Source organism: Gopherus evgoodei, chromosome 2 (genome assembly GCF_007399415.2).
Source record: "Gopherus evgoodei ecotype Sinaloan lineage chromosome 2, rGopEvg1_v1.p, whole genome shotgun sequence".
Classification (NCBI taxonomy): Eukaryota; Metazoa; Chordata; order Testudines; family Testudinidae; genus Gopherus; species Gopherus evgoodei.
In genome coordinates this window covers 121216776-121232997 of record NC_044323.1, presented here as the reverse complement: position 1 = coordinate 121232997, position 16222 = coordinate 121216776, and the positions used below count along the sequence as shown (strand labels likewise).

General features: G+C 45.6%; 1 protein-coding gene across 1 annotated transcript in view; it reads left to right on the top strand.

The window, feature by feature from the left end:
- The first annotated feature begins 1985 nt into the window (after window positions 1-1985).
- GALNT12 (polypeptide N-acetylgalactosaminyltransferase 12) overlaps window positions 1986-16222 on the top strand; it is a 93954-nt gene continuing 79717 nt past the window's right edge. The window contains exon 1 of the mRNA XM_030551630.1: window positions 1986-3675. Within this exon, the coding sequence (XP_030407490.1) occupies window positions 3287-3675 (389 nt within the window). The 5' untranslated portion in view covers window positions 1986-3286. The remainder of the gene's footprint in view (window positions 3676-16222) is intronic.

Here is a 16222-nt window from a genome sequence, read left to right as displayed (position 1 = left end):
AGGCAAAGCCTCTAGTGCAGTGGTTCACCAACTTTTGTACTGGTGACCCCTTTCACATAGCAAGCCTCTGTGTGCGACCCCCCCTTATAAATTAAAAACACTTTTAAATTATAAATGCTGGAGGCAAAGCGAGGTTTGGGGTGGAGGCTGCCAGCTCGCAACTCCCCAATATAATAACCTTGCAACCTCCTGAGGGGTCCCAACCCCCATTTTGAAAACCCCTGCTCTAGTGCTCTACTTTTACAGAGTCCTCTGCTGGGGTGGTCTTGGTAGATCCCGCACCTTCTGAGCAGGGAATCTTGGAATGAACACTCTGGAATGAACAGCTGTTGCTCTAGGCTGTCCACAGACATAGGCAGATTATCATAGTCACATTTTCAAGCTTTCCTTTGCACCTATGAGAGTTAGAAAAGTGTTTTAAAATGAAAGCTAAGAGACTGATGTAATCACATGACTTTAGGAGCTGGGACCCTGGGCACAGGCCTACACTGTCTATGCCTTCATCTGGTGTTGCCTAGGGGGGAAAGGGATGAGAATTAAAGTCAGGTCTACACTAAAAAGCTAAGTTGGCCCAGCTATGTCACTCAGGGGTGTGAGAAATGCACACTTCTGAGCAACGTAGTAAAACTGACCTAACCCCTGGTGTAGACAGCACTAGATTAACAGAAGGCCTACTGTCGCTCAGGGGAGTGGATTAATTAGTGAGTGGCTACACTGACATATTAGTTATGCCATTGTAGCAGTTTAAGTGTAGACATAGCCTTAGGGTTTTTCATGGATACAAATGAATTAGCATTGTTGTGAAATTTTAAGGGATCTTGGGAAATTTGGCCCTATTGTGCCATAGAATGAGTATTGCTAACCCTAAACATTCAAAAACTACTATATGACACGGGTTTTTTCCTTTGCTTTGAGCCATTATGCAAGTGGGGGAATGGTCCCGCTATTGTGGGGAACACTACCTCGGTGAAATGGGCTAGCGAAAGGATCTGAGTCCTTGCTGCACTTCCTTTACACAGAGGCCTGTCTGACCTCAAGAGCTCCTCTTCCACTCATCTGTGTGGCAGAGTTCTCATAACCCCAACAAGGCTGGGCCCAGGATTCCTGGGGGGCTCAACCCCCAACTTTGTCATGGTCACTTAGGGCAGGGGCTAGGGTGCCCCCACACCAGCGTGCTCTCTCTGCACTGGATGCTTTCCTGACCCACTGATCATTATATACAGTTCAAAGCAAATACAATTTATTAAACACCAATCAATTTAAAAAATAAGGAAAAAATGGGAAAGGTTAAAGGAAAACACATGTCCCCATGCCATTGTGCGCGGTTATCACAACCAGCAGTCTCTGGAATGTAAGGGAAGTTCAGTCTGTTCCTCACAAGTCCCAGGCCTCCTCCTCAGGCCCTGGCTGTCCTGCAGGGATGCCACAGGTCGGATAGGTGCTCTGGCAGTGGCCACACCCCCTCAGGCTTTTGGTGATAGGACCCTTCTTCCTCATGTCACCCCCGCCCCACTGAGGTTATGGGGACCCTCCAAGTCTGGCCTGCAAGGCCTCTTGGCTGGGAATGGCAATATATAAAACCTGTAGGAGAACACTTCAATCTCCCTGGACACACAAAAGCAGATTTAAAGGTAGCCATCCTGCAGCAAAAAAACTTCAGGACCAGACTTCAAAGAGAAACTGCTGAGCTTCAGTTCATCTGCAAATTTGACACCATCAGCTCAGGATTAAACAAAGACTGTGAATGGCTTGCCAACTACAAAAGCAGTTTCTCCTCCCTTGGTTTTCACACCTCAACTGCTAGAAGAGGGCCTCATCCTCCCTGATTGAACTAACCTCGTTATCTCTAGCCTGCTTCTTGCTTGCATATATATACCTGCCCCTGGAAATTTCCCCTATATGCATCCGACGAAGTGGGTATTCACCCACGAAAGCTCATGCTCCAATATGTCTGTTAGTCTATAAGGTGCCACAGGACTCTTTGCTGCTTTTGCAGATCCAGACTAACACGGCTACCCCTCTGATACTTGGCTGGGGGCATCTCCCTGCACTGGGCCCACTACCCAGGGTGCCCCTTGCTCTCCCCAGTTGCTCACCACACTAAGCTCCAGACTGCTCCAGCCCTAGCCCCAGCTCCATTCTGCCTCAGCACTGCTGCTGCTTCTCTGGCCCCTCTGGCTCTGGTTGCTGCAGCTCTGCTCCCAGTGCAGGTGTGCTCTTTGGGCTGCTTCTATGGTGCTGCTCCCAGCACTGACCTGCTTCCCGGACTCCTTTTATGGACCCTCTGGCAGGCAAGGCTCTGCTCCCCTGCTCAGCTTCAGCTCCTGCTCTCTTCTTAGCTTGGCCCCACTCTGTCTGACCCAGGCAATTCTGGCACACACAGAGGACAGGACCTCCTGGCATCCTGACCCCCTCATTAGCCTGCCTGCCCCATCAATCAGCCTGACCTGGAGCATTGGCCTCTCCCCTGGTTTCTGGGGACTGTCAGTATCAGGGTCCTGATTTCCCATTGCCCCTACCACTTACTTTTGGTACTGGGCGCTACACCTCCTCCCCTCCCCCCATACATACACTGAATTTTAGTAAGGGTCCATCAGTCCCCTTACATTTAGGGTCTACTTGGGTCACATTTTCCAGGTTTTCTCTGCAATAAGAAGTGTTGGAAATAAAGAGAGGTTCTAGGTCTTTTAAGAAAAACACTAAATACCATGAAGCTTGCAATAAAACTGTGCATCGCCAAGTGCAATGGGGTTTTGATGATTAGCATTGCTAGGAGCTCTTCCTGTTACCGTGAAGCTCTATCAAGGGCAGATCAGATGCTTCAGGTGTTGAGCTCCTTCCTGTCTGACATTTACACTCTGAGGACGCTTTCCTGTCCATGAGCAGTGATTTGTTTGTATTTGGGGAGGGGAGGATTCTACAGCCGTGGGAACATAGCTAGGAGTCGGACCTCTGGAGCAGTTGGTACAAGCTGAGCAGGGCAGCAACACTCAGCTCCCCTTTAAAAGAGTTCAGGACGAACTTGGAGCCTATTAAATGCAGGCAGCGGAGGCTGGATTTTTCTTGCTGGGCTGACGCTTCCCAGGCAGCTCCGTCCGGCTCTGCCCTCCAGGTCTTGTTGGCAGTGGGGCGGGGAGAAGGGAGGAGCCGCTGGCGGAGGATCCGGCCGAGTTTCCTGGAGGGGGAGCTTTAGCGCCCGCTCTCGGGTAGTTGTGCTGCTCCCAGGTTTGTGAAACTTTGCAAAGTTTCCAGGCCGCCCGCGGCCAGGAGCGCCCCCAGCGCGGGCATGGTGGGGCTGGCCGGCCGCGGCAAGTGGTGGGGCAGGCGGGGCCGGGCCCCCCGGGGAGCAGGGGCGTTGCTGGCCCTGGGGCTGCTGGCGGCACTGGGTTTCCTGGTGTGGCGGCGCGTCCCCCCGGAGATCGATGCTGCGCGTCCTGCCCGCGGGGCCCCCCAGCCGCCACTGCCCGAGGACCCCGAGCGCCTGCGGAGACCAGTGTACGAGAAGCCGCCCCTGGAGCCTGGGGCGCTGGGCGAGCTGGGCCAGGCTGTGCGGCTGGAGCTGAGCCCGGCCGAGAAGAACCGCCAGGAGGAGAGTATCCGGCATCACCAGATCAACATCTACCTGAGCGACCGCATCTCCCTGCACCGCCGCCTGCCCGAGCGCTGGAACCCGCTGTGAGTACCCGGCGCCCCTGCCCGGCACTCGCCCTGTGCGCTCAGGTGCCGCCTGCCTCTCCGCCGCCCTCATGGGGCGGGTTCCCTTTTCCTGGGCGCGGCCGTCCTGCGCCCACTCGCGGCAGCCAGCCTGTCCTGCTCCGCGGCACCAGATCCCCCAGAAGTGCCGCTGAGCTCCGGGAGCCCTCCTGGACCTGCCAAGGATCTTGGTCCTGCAGACTGTTTAGTCGCCTCATTCGCCCTGGGTGACCAAGTGAACTGAGCATTAAGGGCCATTTTGTGGTTTAAAAGATGTACAGCCAACACAGCAGGAATTAAGACTTACGGAATCAGAAGGTTAGGGTTGGAAGAGATCTCAGGAGGTCATCTACAGCTCTACTGTTTTTGCTGCCCCAAGCAGCTTGCCGAATTGCTGCCCTGGACGGCGGGGGCAGTTCTTGTGCCATTAGGGCAGCATGTGCATGTGCCGGAAGACAGAAGCTGCGCCGCCGCAGACAGCTGCAGATAGAAGCTGCCGCCCAAATTGCCGCTGCCACGGAAACGCCCATGCTGCCCTACGGCACACAGACTGCCCCCCGCCGTCAGGGCGGCAATTCGGCATGCTGCTTCGAGGCAGAAACACATGGACTGCCGCCCCTTGCTGATTGCTGCCCCAAGCCCGTGCTTGGAATGCTGGTGCCTGGAGCCAGCCCTGGTCATCTAGTCCAATCCCCTGCTCAAAGCAGGACCAACCCCAACTAAATCATCCCAGCCAGGGCTTTGTCAAGCCGGGTCTTAAAAACCTCTAAGGATGGAGATTCCACCATCTCCCTAGGTAACCCATTCCAGTGCTTCACCACACTCCTAGTGAAATAGTGTTTCCTAATATCCAGCCTAGACCTCCCTCACAGTAACTGGAGACCATTGCTCCTTGTTCTGTCATCTGCCACCACTCATAATAGCCTAGCTCAGAGGTCGGCAACCTTTCAGAAGTGGTGTGACGAATCTTCATTTATTCACTCCAATTTAAGGTTTTGCGTGCCAGTAATATATTTTAACGTTTTTAGAAGGTCTCGTTCTATAAATCTATAATATATAGCTAAACTATTGTTGTATGTAAATAAGGTTTTTAAAATGTTTCAGAAGCTTCATTTAAAATTAAATTAAAATGCAGAGTCCCCTGGGCTGGTGGCCAGACCCGGGCTGTGTGAGTGCCACTGAAAATCAGCTCGAATGCCGCCTTCGGCACACGTGTCATAGGTTGCCTGCCCCTGGCCTAGCTCCATCTTCTTTGGAACCTCCCTTCAGGCAGTTGAAGGCTGCTATCAAATCCCTCCTCCCTCTTCTCTTCTGCAGACTAAACAAGCCCAGTTTCCTCAGCCTCTCCTCATAAGTCATGTGTCCCAGCCCCCTGATAACTTTTGTTACCCTCTGCTGGACTCTCTTCAATTTGTCCACATCCTTTCTGTAGTGGCGGGGATCACAACTGGATGCAATACTCCAGATGTGGCCTCACCGGTGCCGAATAGAGCGGAATAATCACTTCCCTCGATCTACTAGCAGTGCTTCTACTAATGCAGCCCAATATGCCATTAACCTTCTTGGCAACAAGGGCACACTGCTGACTCATATGCAGCTTCTCATCCACTGTAATCCCCAGGTCCTTTTCTGCAAACCTGCTGCTTAACTAGTTGGTCCCCAGGCTATAGCAATGCATGGGATTCTTCTGCCCTAAGTGCAGTACTCTGCAGTTCTCCTTGTTGAACTTCATCAGATTTCTTTTGGCCCAGTCCTCCAATTTGTCTAGGTCACCCTGGACCAGGGGTTCCCAAACTTGGTTTGTGGCTTGTTCAGGGTAAGCCCCAGGCGGGCCACGAGATGCTTTGTTTACCTGAGCGTCTGCAGATACGGCCCCTCACAGCTCCCAGTGGCCACGGTTCGCCGTTCCCGGCCAGTGAGAGCTGCAGGAAGGGGCACAGGCTGGGCCACTGCTTCCTGCAGCTCCCATTGGCCTGGAACCACAAGCCGTGGCCACTGGGAGCTGCGAGCAGCGGTACCTGCAGACACTCAAATAAAGCATCTTGCCGCCCACCAGGGGCTTACCCTGAATAAGCCACAAACCAAGTTTAGGAACCCCTGCTCTGGACCCTATCCCTACTCTCCAACGTATCTACCTCTCCCCCCAGCTTGGCATCATCTGTGAACTTGCTGAGGGTACAATCTATCCCATCGTCCAGATCAGTAATAAAGATGTTGAACAAAACCAGCCCCAGGACCAACCCCTGGGGCACTCCACTTGATACTGGCTGCAAATAGGATGACCAGACATCCCGATTTTATCAGGACTGTCCTGATATTTACTTGTTCGTCCTGCGTCCCGACCGATGTTCTGTTGGGACGCGGATAGTTCTCATATTTTGCCCTCTGGCACACAGACGGAGGGGGTTCGTTCCCCTCCACCTCTCCCTCCTCCATTGGATTCCCCCCCAAATCCCCACCCTGGCCTCATCTCTTCCCCAAGCACGCCACATTCCTCCTCCTCACCCCTCCCTCTCAGGCTTGGGCTAATCAGCTGTATGGCGGCGCAAGTGCTGGAGGGAGGGGGAAGAAGCAGAATGTGGCAGCCAGCTCAGGGGACGTGGAGGCAGAGTGAAGGCAAGCTAGTGCAGGGCGTGGGAGCTGCCAGTGTGTGCTCAGCCCCCACCAATTTTTCATATGCTCCAGTGGTTCTTGGTTTTTTTGGTTGATGTTTTTTCTTTTGTTTTTGTTTTTTCCTCTGCCGCCAGCTCTTGGATTTTTGTTGTTGCTCTGCCGGCAACCCCCCCTGCTGCGCCCCGCCCCTCCACATCCTGGTATTTCACATCTCTCATCTGGTCACTCCAGCTGCAAACTAGACATCGAGCCGTTGATCACTACCCGTTGAGCCCGATAATCTAGCTAGATTTCTATCCATTTTATAGTCCATTCATCCAGCCCATACTTTTTTAACTTGCTGGCAAGAATACTGTGGGAGACCATATCAAAAGCTTTGCTAAAGTCAGGATGTATCATGTCTACCACTTTCCCCATGCCCACAAAGCCAGTTCTCTCATCATAGAAGGCAATCAGATTGGTCAGGCATTACTTGCCGTTGGTGAATCCTTGTTGATTGTTCCTGATCACCTTCTTCTCCAAGTGCTTCAAAATGGTTTCCTTGAGGACTTGCTCTATGATTTTTCCAGGGACTGAGATGAGGCCGACTGGTCTGTAGTTCCCTGGGTTCTCTTTCTTCAGACCATTGTTTTTACTCCTTGGTGCAGTACATGGTACTGGTCTTTAAATCTTAATTTAGGAAGGTAGACTAGAAACAGTCTGTGTACCAGTTATAGTGGTACTAGATGACAGCAGTCTGCTTTCTGAGCAAAGTCAGCTGTTGAGTTTAATTGCCAATTCCTTACTAATATACAGACTTCCTGCCCTGTAGTAACTTTGCATATGATTTTTCAAAGTGTTTAAAAATGAATGACCCTAAAACTGTTGAACATCTTCTTGTATTTTGTATGCTTGTTTAAAAGACATGGAAATAGTATATTGGCAGTGTGCATATGGAGGTGGGCGAGGGTCAGTTTCCTTGAATTGCAATAGCAATGTAATATCTTCCTTAAACAAATATTGTTTAGTGGAGCAGATATGAGCAATTAGGCCCAAGAACAAATATTCTCAAGTTCAAACCAGTGCCACTTACCATTAGCGTCTATCCTGAGCATAAGATATGGCCATCTTGTGTATCCACACACAGAAATGCCCCTAGTTGTGCCCACCTTGCAATCACTGTTTCGGGTTTGCCTTACACAAAACAAGACTAACAGCTATGTGGTCTAACACTGAGAGTCTCCACTGGTGCAGTGCTAGTGGGGGTGGAGACTGCTGATGTAGTAATCTTCACAACACACAATTTTTTTTACTGCTGCCCCACAGTGCACAAGAATCTGTTATGATGGACTAGTACTCTGCTTTCTAAAACCACCTCTAACTTTACAAATAGTGCTACACAGGCCTTGAAGTTCACTTGTGTGCTGTTTCCACCGTATCTTTAAACACTTATGTGAAGTTTTTCTTACTGTAATGCCACGCCTTAATGTTGGCTATCATACGAATAACTCAGACTGGTCCGAGGCCACTGTCCAGGTTCTGATAACTTTCTGGGAAGCTAAGAAGGTTCAGGATCAGTTCAACTGTATTATGTAATACCTCATAATCAGGTGACAAAGCAGGGCATAGCCACCTAAAGCACAAGTCTTTAGCTGTTGTTTGCTACAGACCACCAAATCACACTAAGGAACAAAATGGCCCCCTCTTTATGCATCTATCTGTCATCTGTAGGGAAAAAAGCTGCATGATCATGAGTGACTTTTATTGGAGTGATATACGCTGGACGTCTCCTGCTGCCGGTACTAAAACATCCTTGGAATTTCTAAATATTACAATTCACTAACTCAATAGAGTTGCATCCAACATAGGGGAATTCTATAGTAGACCTGAGTTGACAGATAAAAAGGAACCGATCACAGAACAAAAAATTAATTTAACCGTAAATACAAGTGAACATGGCTTGATCACATTTATAGTGCACCAACAGAATAACGTCTAGACGAGTAATGTATACACTTGGTGCTTTAAAAGGGCCAGTTTCACAAAGCTGAAAATAATTATGAGCCAAATCAGCTGAGAGGAAGAATTTAATTGGAAAAATGTGAATGATAATAAGGATTTGTTTAATAACACTTTTTACTAGACGTCCCCAAAGCCACAATCCAGACTAAACTGACCTGGTTTAGAAGGGAAGTTAAGACAGCTATCAACAATAAAATATACATTTATACATACACACACATAGATACATTGTCATGGTATAAACCCCCACTCTGAACCTTAACGTCCAAAAGATGGGATACCAGCATGAATTGGAGCTTAGTGTGGTGATGCCGGATACTCTCCTCCTTATCTACCTAGTACTTACTATTCTGGACGTATCAAAGAGATTGGAGAGAAACCTGGTTGCACGTCTGTTCACTCTCAGAACCCAGAGAGAACAACAACCAAACATTAACAGCACACACAAAGCCTTCCCTCCCTCAAGATCTGAAAGTATCCTGTCCCCTGATTGGCCCTCTTGTCAGGTGACAGCCAGGCTCACTGATCTTGTTAACCCTTTACAGGCAAAAGAGATATAAAGTACTTCTATTAACTCCTAGTATCTGTTTATGACACGTCCGTAGCAAGATGATGAAAAAGAAATAGCTTACCTTAAAAAGTTGCCTTGGTATGTGAATATTAATATTGCCACTGCTTCTATACTTAGAGAGGCATGTAAGCTTGATTATATGTATTGAAGTTTTTGTTTTTAAAGCAAATGATCCACATATTTCTGTGTGAAGGCCAATACTATAACAGGGTTCAAAAGGGAGCCAGATAGATTCATGGGAGATAGGTCCATCAGTGGCTATTAGCCAGGAAGAGCAGGAATGGTCTCCCTAGCCTCTGTTTGCCAGAAGCTGGGATTGGGTGACAGGGCATGGATCACTTGATGGTTACCTGTCTGTTCATTCCCTTTGGGGTACCTGCCATTGGTCACTGTCAGAGGACAGGATACTGGGCTTGATGGACCTTTGGTTTGACCCAGCATGGCCGTTCTTATGTTCTTATTACATCAAGAAACAATTGCATGCCAGTCCAGACAAAATATAAGTGAGTCTCTTCTGTCTTCGTAGCTGTGAGGCCAATAGACAACTCAACATCATCTGGAATGGAGTATCACTTCCCCACTGCTGGAATCCTGTCTACCTTAGAGTGACACTAGACCATGTTCTCTTCTTCAAGGCACACATGGAGAAGATAAAAGGCAAAGTTAGCACGCAGAATAGCATTCTCAAAAAGCTTGCAAATTCAAAATGGAGAGTCAACCCAGCAACACTAAGAGCCACTGCTCTTGCACTTTTCTGTTCAATGTCCAAATATGCAAGTCTAGTGTGGGAAAGATCATCTTATTCAAAAAAGCTGGATCATGTTCTGAATGATGGCTGCTGCTATATCGCAGAGTGTCTAAAACCATCAAATGTGAACAACTTTTATGTGCTTGCTGGAATTGATCCACCAGATATCAGGAGATTGGTCAAAAGCAAAATGGAACGATTATGACAAGCCAAAGATACCAGACATCTGTTGAATGGCTGCATGCTGGCAGTGAGATGCCTGAAATCTTGGAAAAGGTTCCTAGCTGCAATGGAACCACTTAAAAAAAATACAAAAAACAAAACACTGACGCTGCCCAGCTGGTAATGTGATGTGAACAGCTAGAATTATTCAACGCAGATGTCAAAATTCACATTGGCATTCTCAGATTCCTTTCTGCAGGCACAGAAGAGGATTGATCCAACTGGAGATGTTTAAATTGCCTCTGACAAGAGTTGGGAGGTCAAAGGTCCATATGCGGAAGTGGGGCTATTCCAGTGACCCAGACACATGATACACCATGAAAGATACACCAGGGCCACAGATTGGGCACTATCATGTGCCTAACACTGGAAAAACTTGTGACTGCAATGGAAGGACAAGAGAAGATCTGCTTTGTATACAATTTTCAATTCCCAGTTTTGGAAGTGAGTGTACAGAATACTTCTAATCTGTGCCACACACTTACCAGGCAGTTCATGCAGCCCAAGCTGAAACTGCTTGTCTGACCAATAGTGTGTAAGCTGAGGCCAGTTAAGTAGCTTCAGCAGTATTAACTGAAAACTTCACCTTGCTTTTCACAAACATTATACAAAATGGATTAGGATGACATGAACCTCCCACAATATCCACAAAGTCCTGCATCACCATCAAGTAGCAATACTTTTTCTTAATGTACTCTTGGGATGAAAAGAGACTATTATTCATCTTGAAGAAAAATATCATTGCTTGTATTAAAGGACTGCACTGTTGGTATTTGCATATGAATTTACGTAGCGGATCACACCCATGCTCTATTCAATTCAATATCCTGTCTCTGACAGGAGCAGGCACTATATGCTTCTGAGGAATATGCAAGAAAGCTCTCGCTCTCTAGTAGTTAGGAACTGATTTCAGCCCTGAAATGTGAAGTTTAATACTTCTTCCAAAATTTGTTAGCATTAACTGTTATAACTGTGGATATTCTTGTTATCCTGTTCTTTAACGTACCTTGTTCTTAAATATTCAGTCCCATATTGAATATCACTGTGTTTTTGTCTTCATTTGCATCTTGTAGCAATGAGTTCCACAGTGTAATTACATGTTGTATTAAAAAAAAAAAAGTATTTCCTTTTATCTGTTTTGAATTTTCCACTTTTTAGCTGCATCAAATGTCTACTTGTTCTTGTATTATAAATCAAGGTAAACAGATGCTCCTTCTCTGTACCATATACTCTTATCTCTGCTAGTTGTCTCCTTTCTAAGATAAATAATCTGACTGTTCAGACTTTTCATATAAGCCTTTTTCCACACCCCTAATTATTTTCTTTGTCCTTCTCTGAATCACCAGTAGTTCTGAAATGCTCTTTTTGAGATGGGGTGAAAAGTACTGCCCACTGATTTATATAGTGGCATTATTATTATTATTATTATTATTATTATTTGGTATTACTTGCTGTCTCATTCCGTATCCATCCTAATATATTGTGTCCTCTTAGATAACTGCAGCAACACATTGAGCTGATTCTTTGTTGATGCTAAGTTCTCACAGGAGCATCTGTGAGTAATGCATTTGTCATCTCTGGTTGTTAGGAGACTCCATCCCATCCTGGCAGATGAGGACCTGACATCAGTTATTTGCACCTTCAGTTCTCAAATGGACTACAGCAATGCATTATACGTAGGCAGGAAGTCTTTGGCACTTACGAAATTACAGCTGGTATAGAATTCTGAAGTGCATCTCCTCAGCTATACAGGCTACCATGAGTACATCGAACCTGCCCTTAGCCCTCCCATAGAATATTGAGTCAAGTTTAAGGTCTCAGTCCATGGCCTGGGTCCTGGATATGTAAAAGACTGTCTGAAGCTCTGGGATGCAGACTGTGGTTGACAACTACTCTGCTTTGTCACAGTGGAATTCTGCAATAAAATAAATAAATGAAAATAAGTTAACTCTGCAGTGTTTTGTGTAGGGGACAGACCTTCCTTGGGGTTCATGGTTGTGAACTAAGTACCACCACAGACTTCACCACCACCTCTTCCAAGTGTGAGGCATGTTGCTTTGATTTTTGCCTTCGCTAACATAAAAACAAAGCAACATGTACTGTTACAAAAACCAGTCAAACCCACAACTTACCAAATAAGATACCATTGCACACACCTCTCTCCCAGGGAGCAGATGAGAGAACAAATGCCACATGACAGATGGTGTAGTCATGTTGTTTAATGCACTACTGGAAGGCAATCAGATACCACAGTGATTAATATGGTATAAGAATCCATATAGAATAGAATACCTATTTCATTCATGTAGTTACCCCTGCATGGATTGCTTTATATAGTAACACACTGAAGTAAACTGCACTACTGTAAGCCTCATTTTACATCTATGCAATGTATCTACACTAGGCGTTCATATCAATGTAATTAGACCTGTACAAGTTGCTCTGAAGTTGACAGAGCCTCAGACTATATGGAAAGAGCTGTAGTCCTACTGGAGTGAGCACTAATCCTTGCAGGTATGGGCATTTAAACTATGTTGTAATAAGTTTCCATACATGATCTTTTCCATTGTCTGAGTATTCTGAGTAGATATTGCATCTTCTTTGCTGTTTTCTCCACAAACTACAAACTCTAGTTTAGGGGTCTCAAAGTCCCGGCCTGCGGGCCATCTGCAGCCCAAAAACCTCCTCACTGTGGCCCGCGGAAGAGAGACGCATGCAGCCACACGGCCAGCTGTCTGCTGCAGCTCCTATTGGCTGGGGGAGAGGGACAGAGATACCATCACTAGTGGTTGGGCAGAGTCAGCCATGGAGGCAGCATCATTAGTTGCCGGACAGAGTCAGCCATGAAGGCAGTGTCATTTTTTTCCACAATGAATATAAACAAGTCAAAATACCGAACATAATTATCTGATGCACACCTTGCTGCAATCCTGAAGGTTTCAACTGCTCAGTCACTGAGGCCAAACATCAACAAACTGACAGAACTGAAGTGTTGCCAGGTGTCTGGCAAACACTAAAAACTCTCTGGCAGGTTAAGAGTTGTATAAAGTTGTATGCCAGTTTTATTATTTCTAAGAAATTTGAAATAAAAAATACAATATAAATGTTTTCTTTTCTGAACACCATCTTCAGTGACATTATTGGCCTGCTGGGAGGATTTGAGGACTGACACTGGCCCTAAGGTAAATTGAGTTTGAGACCTCTGGTCTAGTGACTTTACTTCTTTTTGGAAAGAATAAAGCTGTTTGTAGAGAGCCCTGTTCACCTCTAGAGTGTATAGGTGGGTCTTCCAAAGAAGGATCTTGGGGTGGTACGTCAGGAGCAAAGTGTGATCGATGCATGTGGAAATCTGTAACTACTTAGGAATAAGGTTTAAGTGAGGTCTAAGAATCACTTTGTCCTTATGAATATTAGTGAAAGGTATGTCAGCCATCAGGGCTTGTAGTTTCTGGCTGAAGTGATGGCTGTTAAGATGGTATTTCAAATGAGAGGTGTGAAACAGCAGTCTCCTAGGGGAATTGAGTGGTGCTCCTGTTAACTTTCTTAGCACCAAATTAAAAAGGGGCAGTTCTTTCAGAGAAGGAAAGTATTAGTGAGGTTTTTCAGGAATTTTGAGACTGTTCAGTAGGAGTATACACTAGCTCTCTGTATTAGCTTGTGATATGGCAATGAAATGGACTCAGATAGTAGAGACAGTCCTAGTTTCTTCACATGTAACAGTCTAAGATGGAGGAGACTAATCACTTGGTAGCCTTTCTTCCTGGTCCATGTTGCAAATCTCTTCCACTTTTGGATGTAGAATTTCAGAGTTGAAGGTTCCCAAGTTGGTGGTAGAATTGCTTGAACTTGAGAGAAACAGTTGAGGTCTCTGAAAGCCAAATGCCTAGAATCTGTGCTTTCCAGATGCAGAGACTCTGGATTGGGGTAGAGGACCCAACAGTCCCTTTATTCCCACCAACTGAGCTGTGTTAGGGTCTTTGTTGGACTGAAGAGAAGAAAGTCCAAACTGTCCATATAGGAGTGTGTAGTTTTGGGATGTTCAGTGTTATACAGACCTCATGTGTAATCAAATATGATGTTTATGTATGTGAATGAAGTTCCATCAGTGTGAGAGAAAAATGTTGTCTGATGTGGTTTAGTCTTTAAGGTAGACAGGGCTTGTAGTATGTTCAGATATGTCACCTGGCGGAAAGATTCTTCTTAACACTGAATCCAGAACTATGCCTATGCAGCATATCATTTGACAGGGAACAAGGATGGATTTTCCCCAGTTTATTTGCAGACCAGAGTCTGAAAATCCATGTCCATGTCTTTCTGTTAGTGTCTGGCTGGATCTTCCTCATTTGAGCTGGTGGTCCAGGTAGGAGAAGGTAGATGAATCCCATGATGTCTCAGCTGTGCAGCTACCACAACTAGATCGCATGTCAAGTGTGATAGGACAGTTAGGCAGGCAAAAAAAAGAATCTGAAGAGCAATTAACAAAAGACACAAAAACTAACAGCTAAAACTTTGTAAAGTACATCAGAAGCTGGAAGCCTGCCAGACAATCAGCGGGGCCACTGGATGATCGAGGTGCTAAAGGAGCACTCAGGGAAGACAATGCTGTTGCAGAGAAGCAGTATAAATTGTTTGAATTGGTCTTCACTGCAGAGGATGTGAGGGACATTCTCACATTTGAGTCATTCTTTTTAGATGACAAATCTGAGGAACTATCCCAGATTGAGGTGTCAGTAGAGGTGATTTTGGAACAAACTGATAAATTAAACAGTAATAAGTCACCAGGCTCAGCTGGTATTCACCCAAAAGTTCGGAAGGAACTCAAATATGAAATTGCAGAACTACTAACTGTGGTGTGTAACCTATCTCTTAAATCAGTCTCTGAACCAGATGACTGGAGGATAGCTAATGTAACACTAATTTATTTTTAATGTCTCCATAGTGATCCTGGCAATTACAGGCCAGTGAACCTAACTTCAGTACCAGACAAATTGATTGAAACTATAGTAAAGAACAGAATTATCATACACATAAATTAACAAAATATGTTGGGGAAGAGTCAACATGGCTTTTATAAAGAGAAATCATGCTTCACCAATCTATTAGAATTCTTTGAGGGAGTCAACAAACATGGACAGGGGTGAACTAATGGATATATAATATAACTGGACTTTCAGAAAACCTTTGACAAGGTCCCTTACCAAAGGCTCTTAAGCAAAGTAAGCTGTCATAGGATAAGATGGAAAGTCTTCTCACGGATCAGTAACTAGTTAAAAGATAGGAAACAAAGGGTAGGAATAAATGGTTCGTTTTCACAGTGGAGGGGTAAACAGTAGGGTCCCCCAAGGATCTGTACTGGGACGTGTGCTATTCAGCGTATTCATAAATGACTTGGAAAATGGGGTAAATAGTGAGGTGGCAAAGTTTGCAGATGATACAAAATTACTCAAGAGAGTTAAATCCAAAGTAAACTGTAAAGAGTTAGAAAGGGATCTCTGGAAGCTTGGTGACTAGGCAACGAAATGGCAGATGAAATTCAGTGTTGATAAATGCAAAGTAATGTACATAGGAAAACATAATCCCAACTATACATACATACAAAATGTTCGGGTCTAAATTAACTGTTACTACTCAAGAAAAAGCTCACTGTGAGTCATCTTGGATATTTCTCTGAAAATATCTGTTCAATGTGTACCAGCAGTCAAAACGCTAACAGAATCTTAGGAACTATTAGGAAAGGGATAGATAATAAGACAGAAAATATTATAATGCCATTATATAAATCCATGATACACCCTCATCTCGAATACTGCATGCAGTTCTGTTTGCCCCAATAGATATATTAGAACTGGAAAAAATATAGAAAAGGGCAACAAAATGATTGAGAGTATGGAACAGCTTCCATGTGGAGAGAGATTAAAAAGACTGGGACTGTTCAGCTTAGAAAATAGATGATTAAAAGAGGGTATGTAGAGATCTGTAAAATCTGGTGTGGATGTGAATGAAGCAGTGTTATTTAACCATTCACATAACACAAAACCCAGGGATAACCCAAAGAACTGATTAGGCAGAAGGTTTAAAACAAACATAAGGAAGTACTTCTTCACACAATGCATAGTCAACCTCAGTAATTTATTACCAGATGATGTTGGGAAGGCCAAGTATAGCTGAGTTCAAAAAAGAATTGGATAAGTTCATGGAGGATAGGTTCATAAATAGCTAGTAGCCAAGATGGTCAGAGACACAATCCCATGCTCTGGGAGTCCCTCAGCCTCTGACTGCCAGAAGCTGGGACTGGATGACATGGGATGCATCACTGGATAATTGTACTGTTCTGTTCATTCCCTCTGAAGCATCTGTAACCAACCACTGTCAAA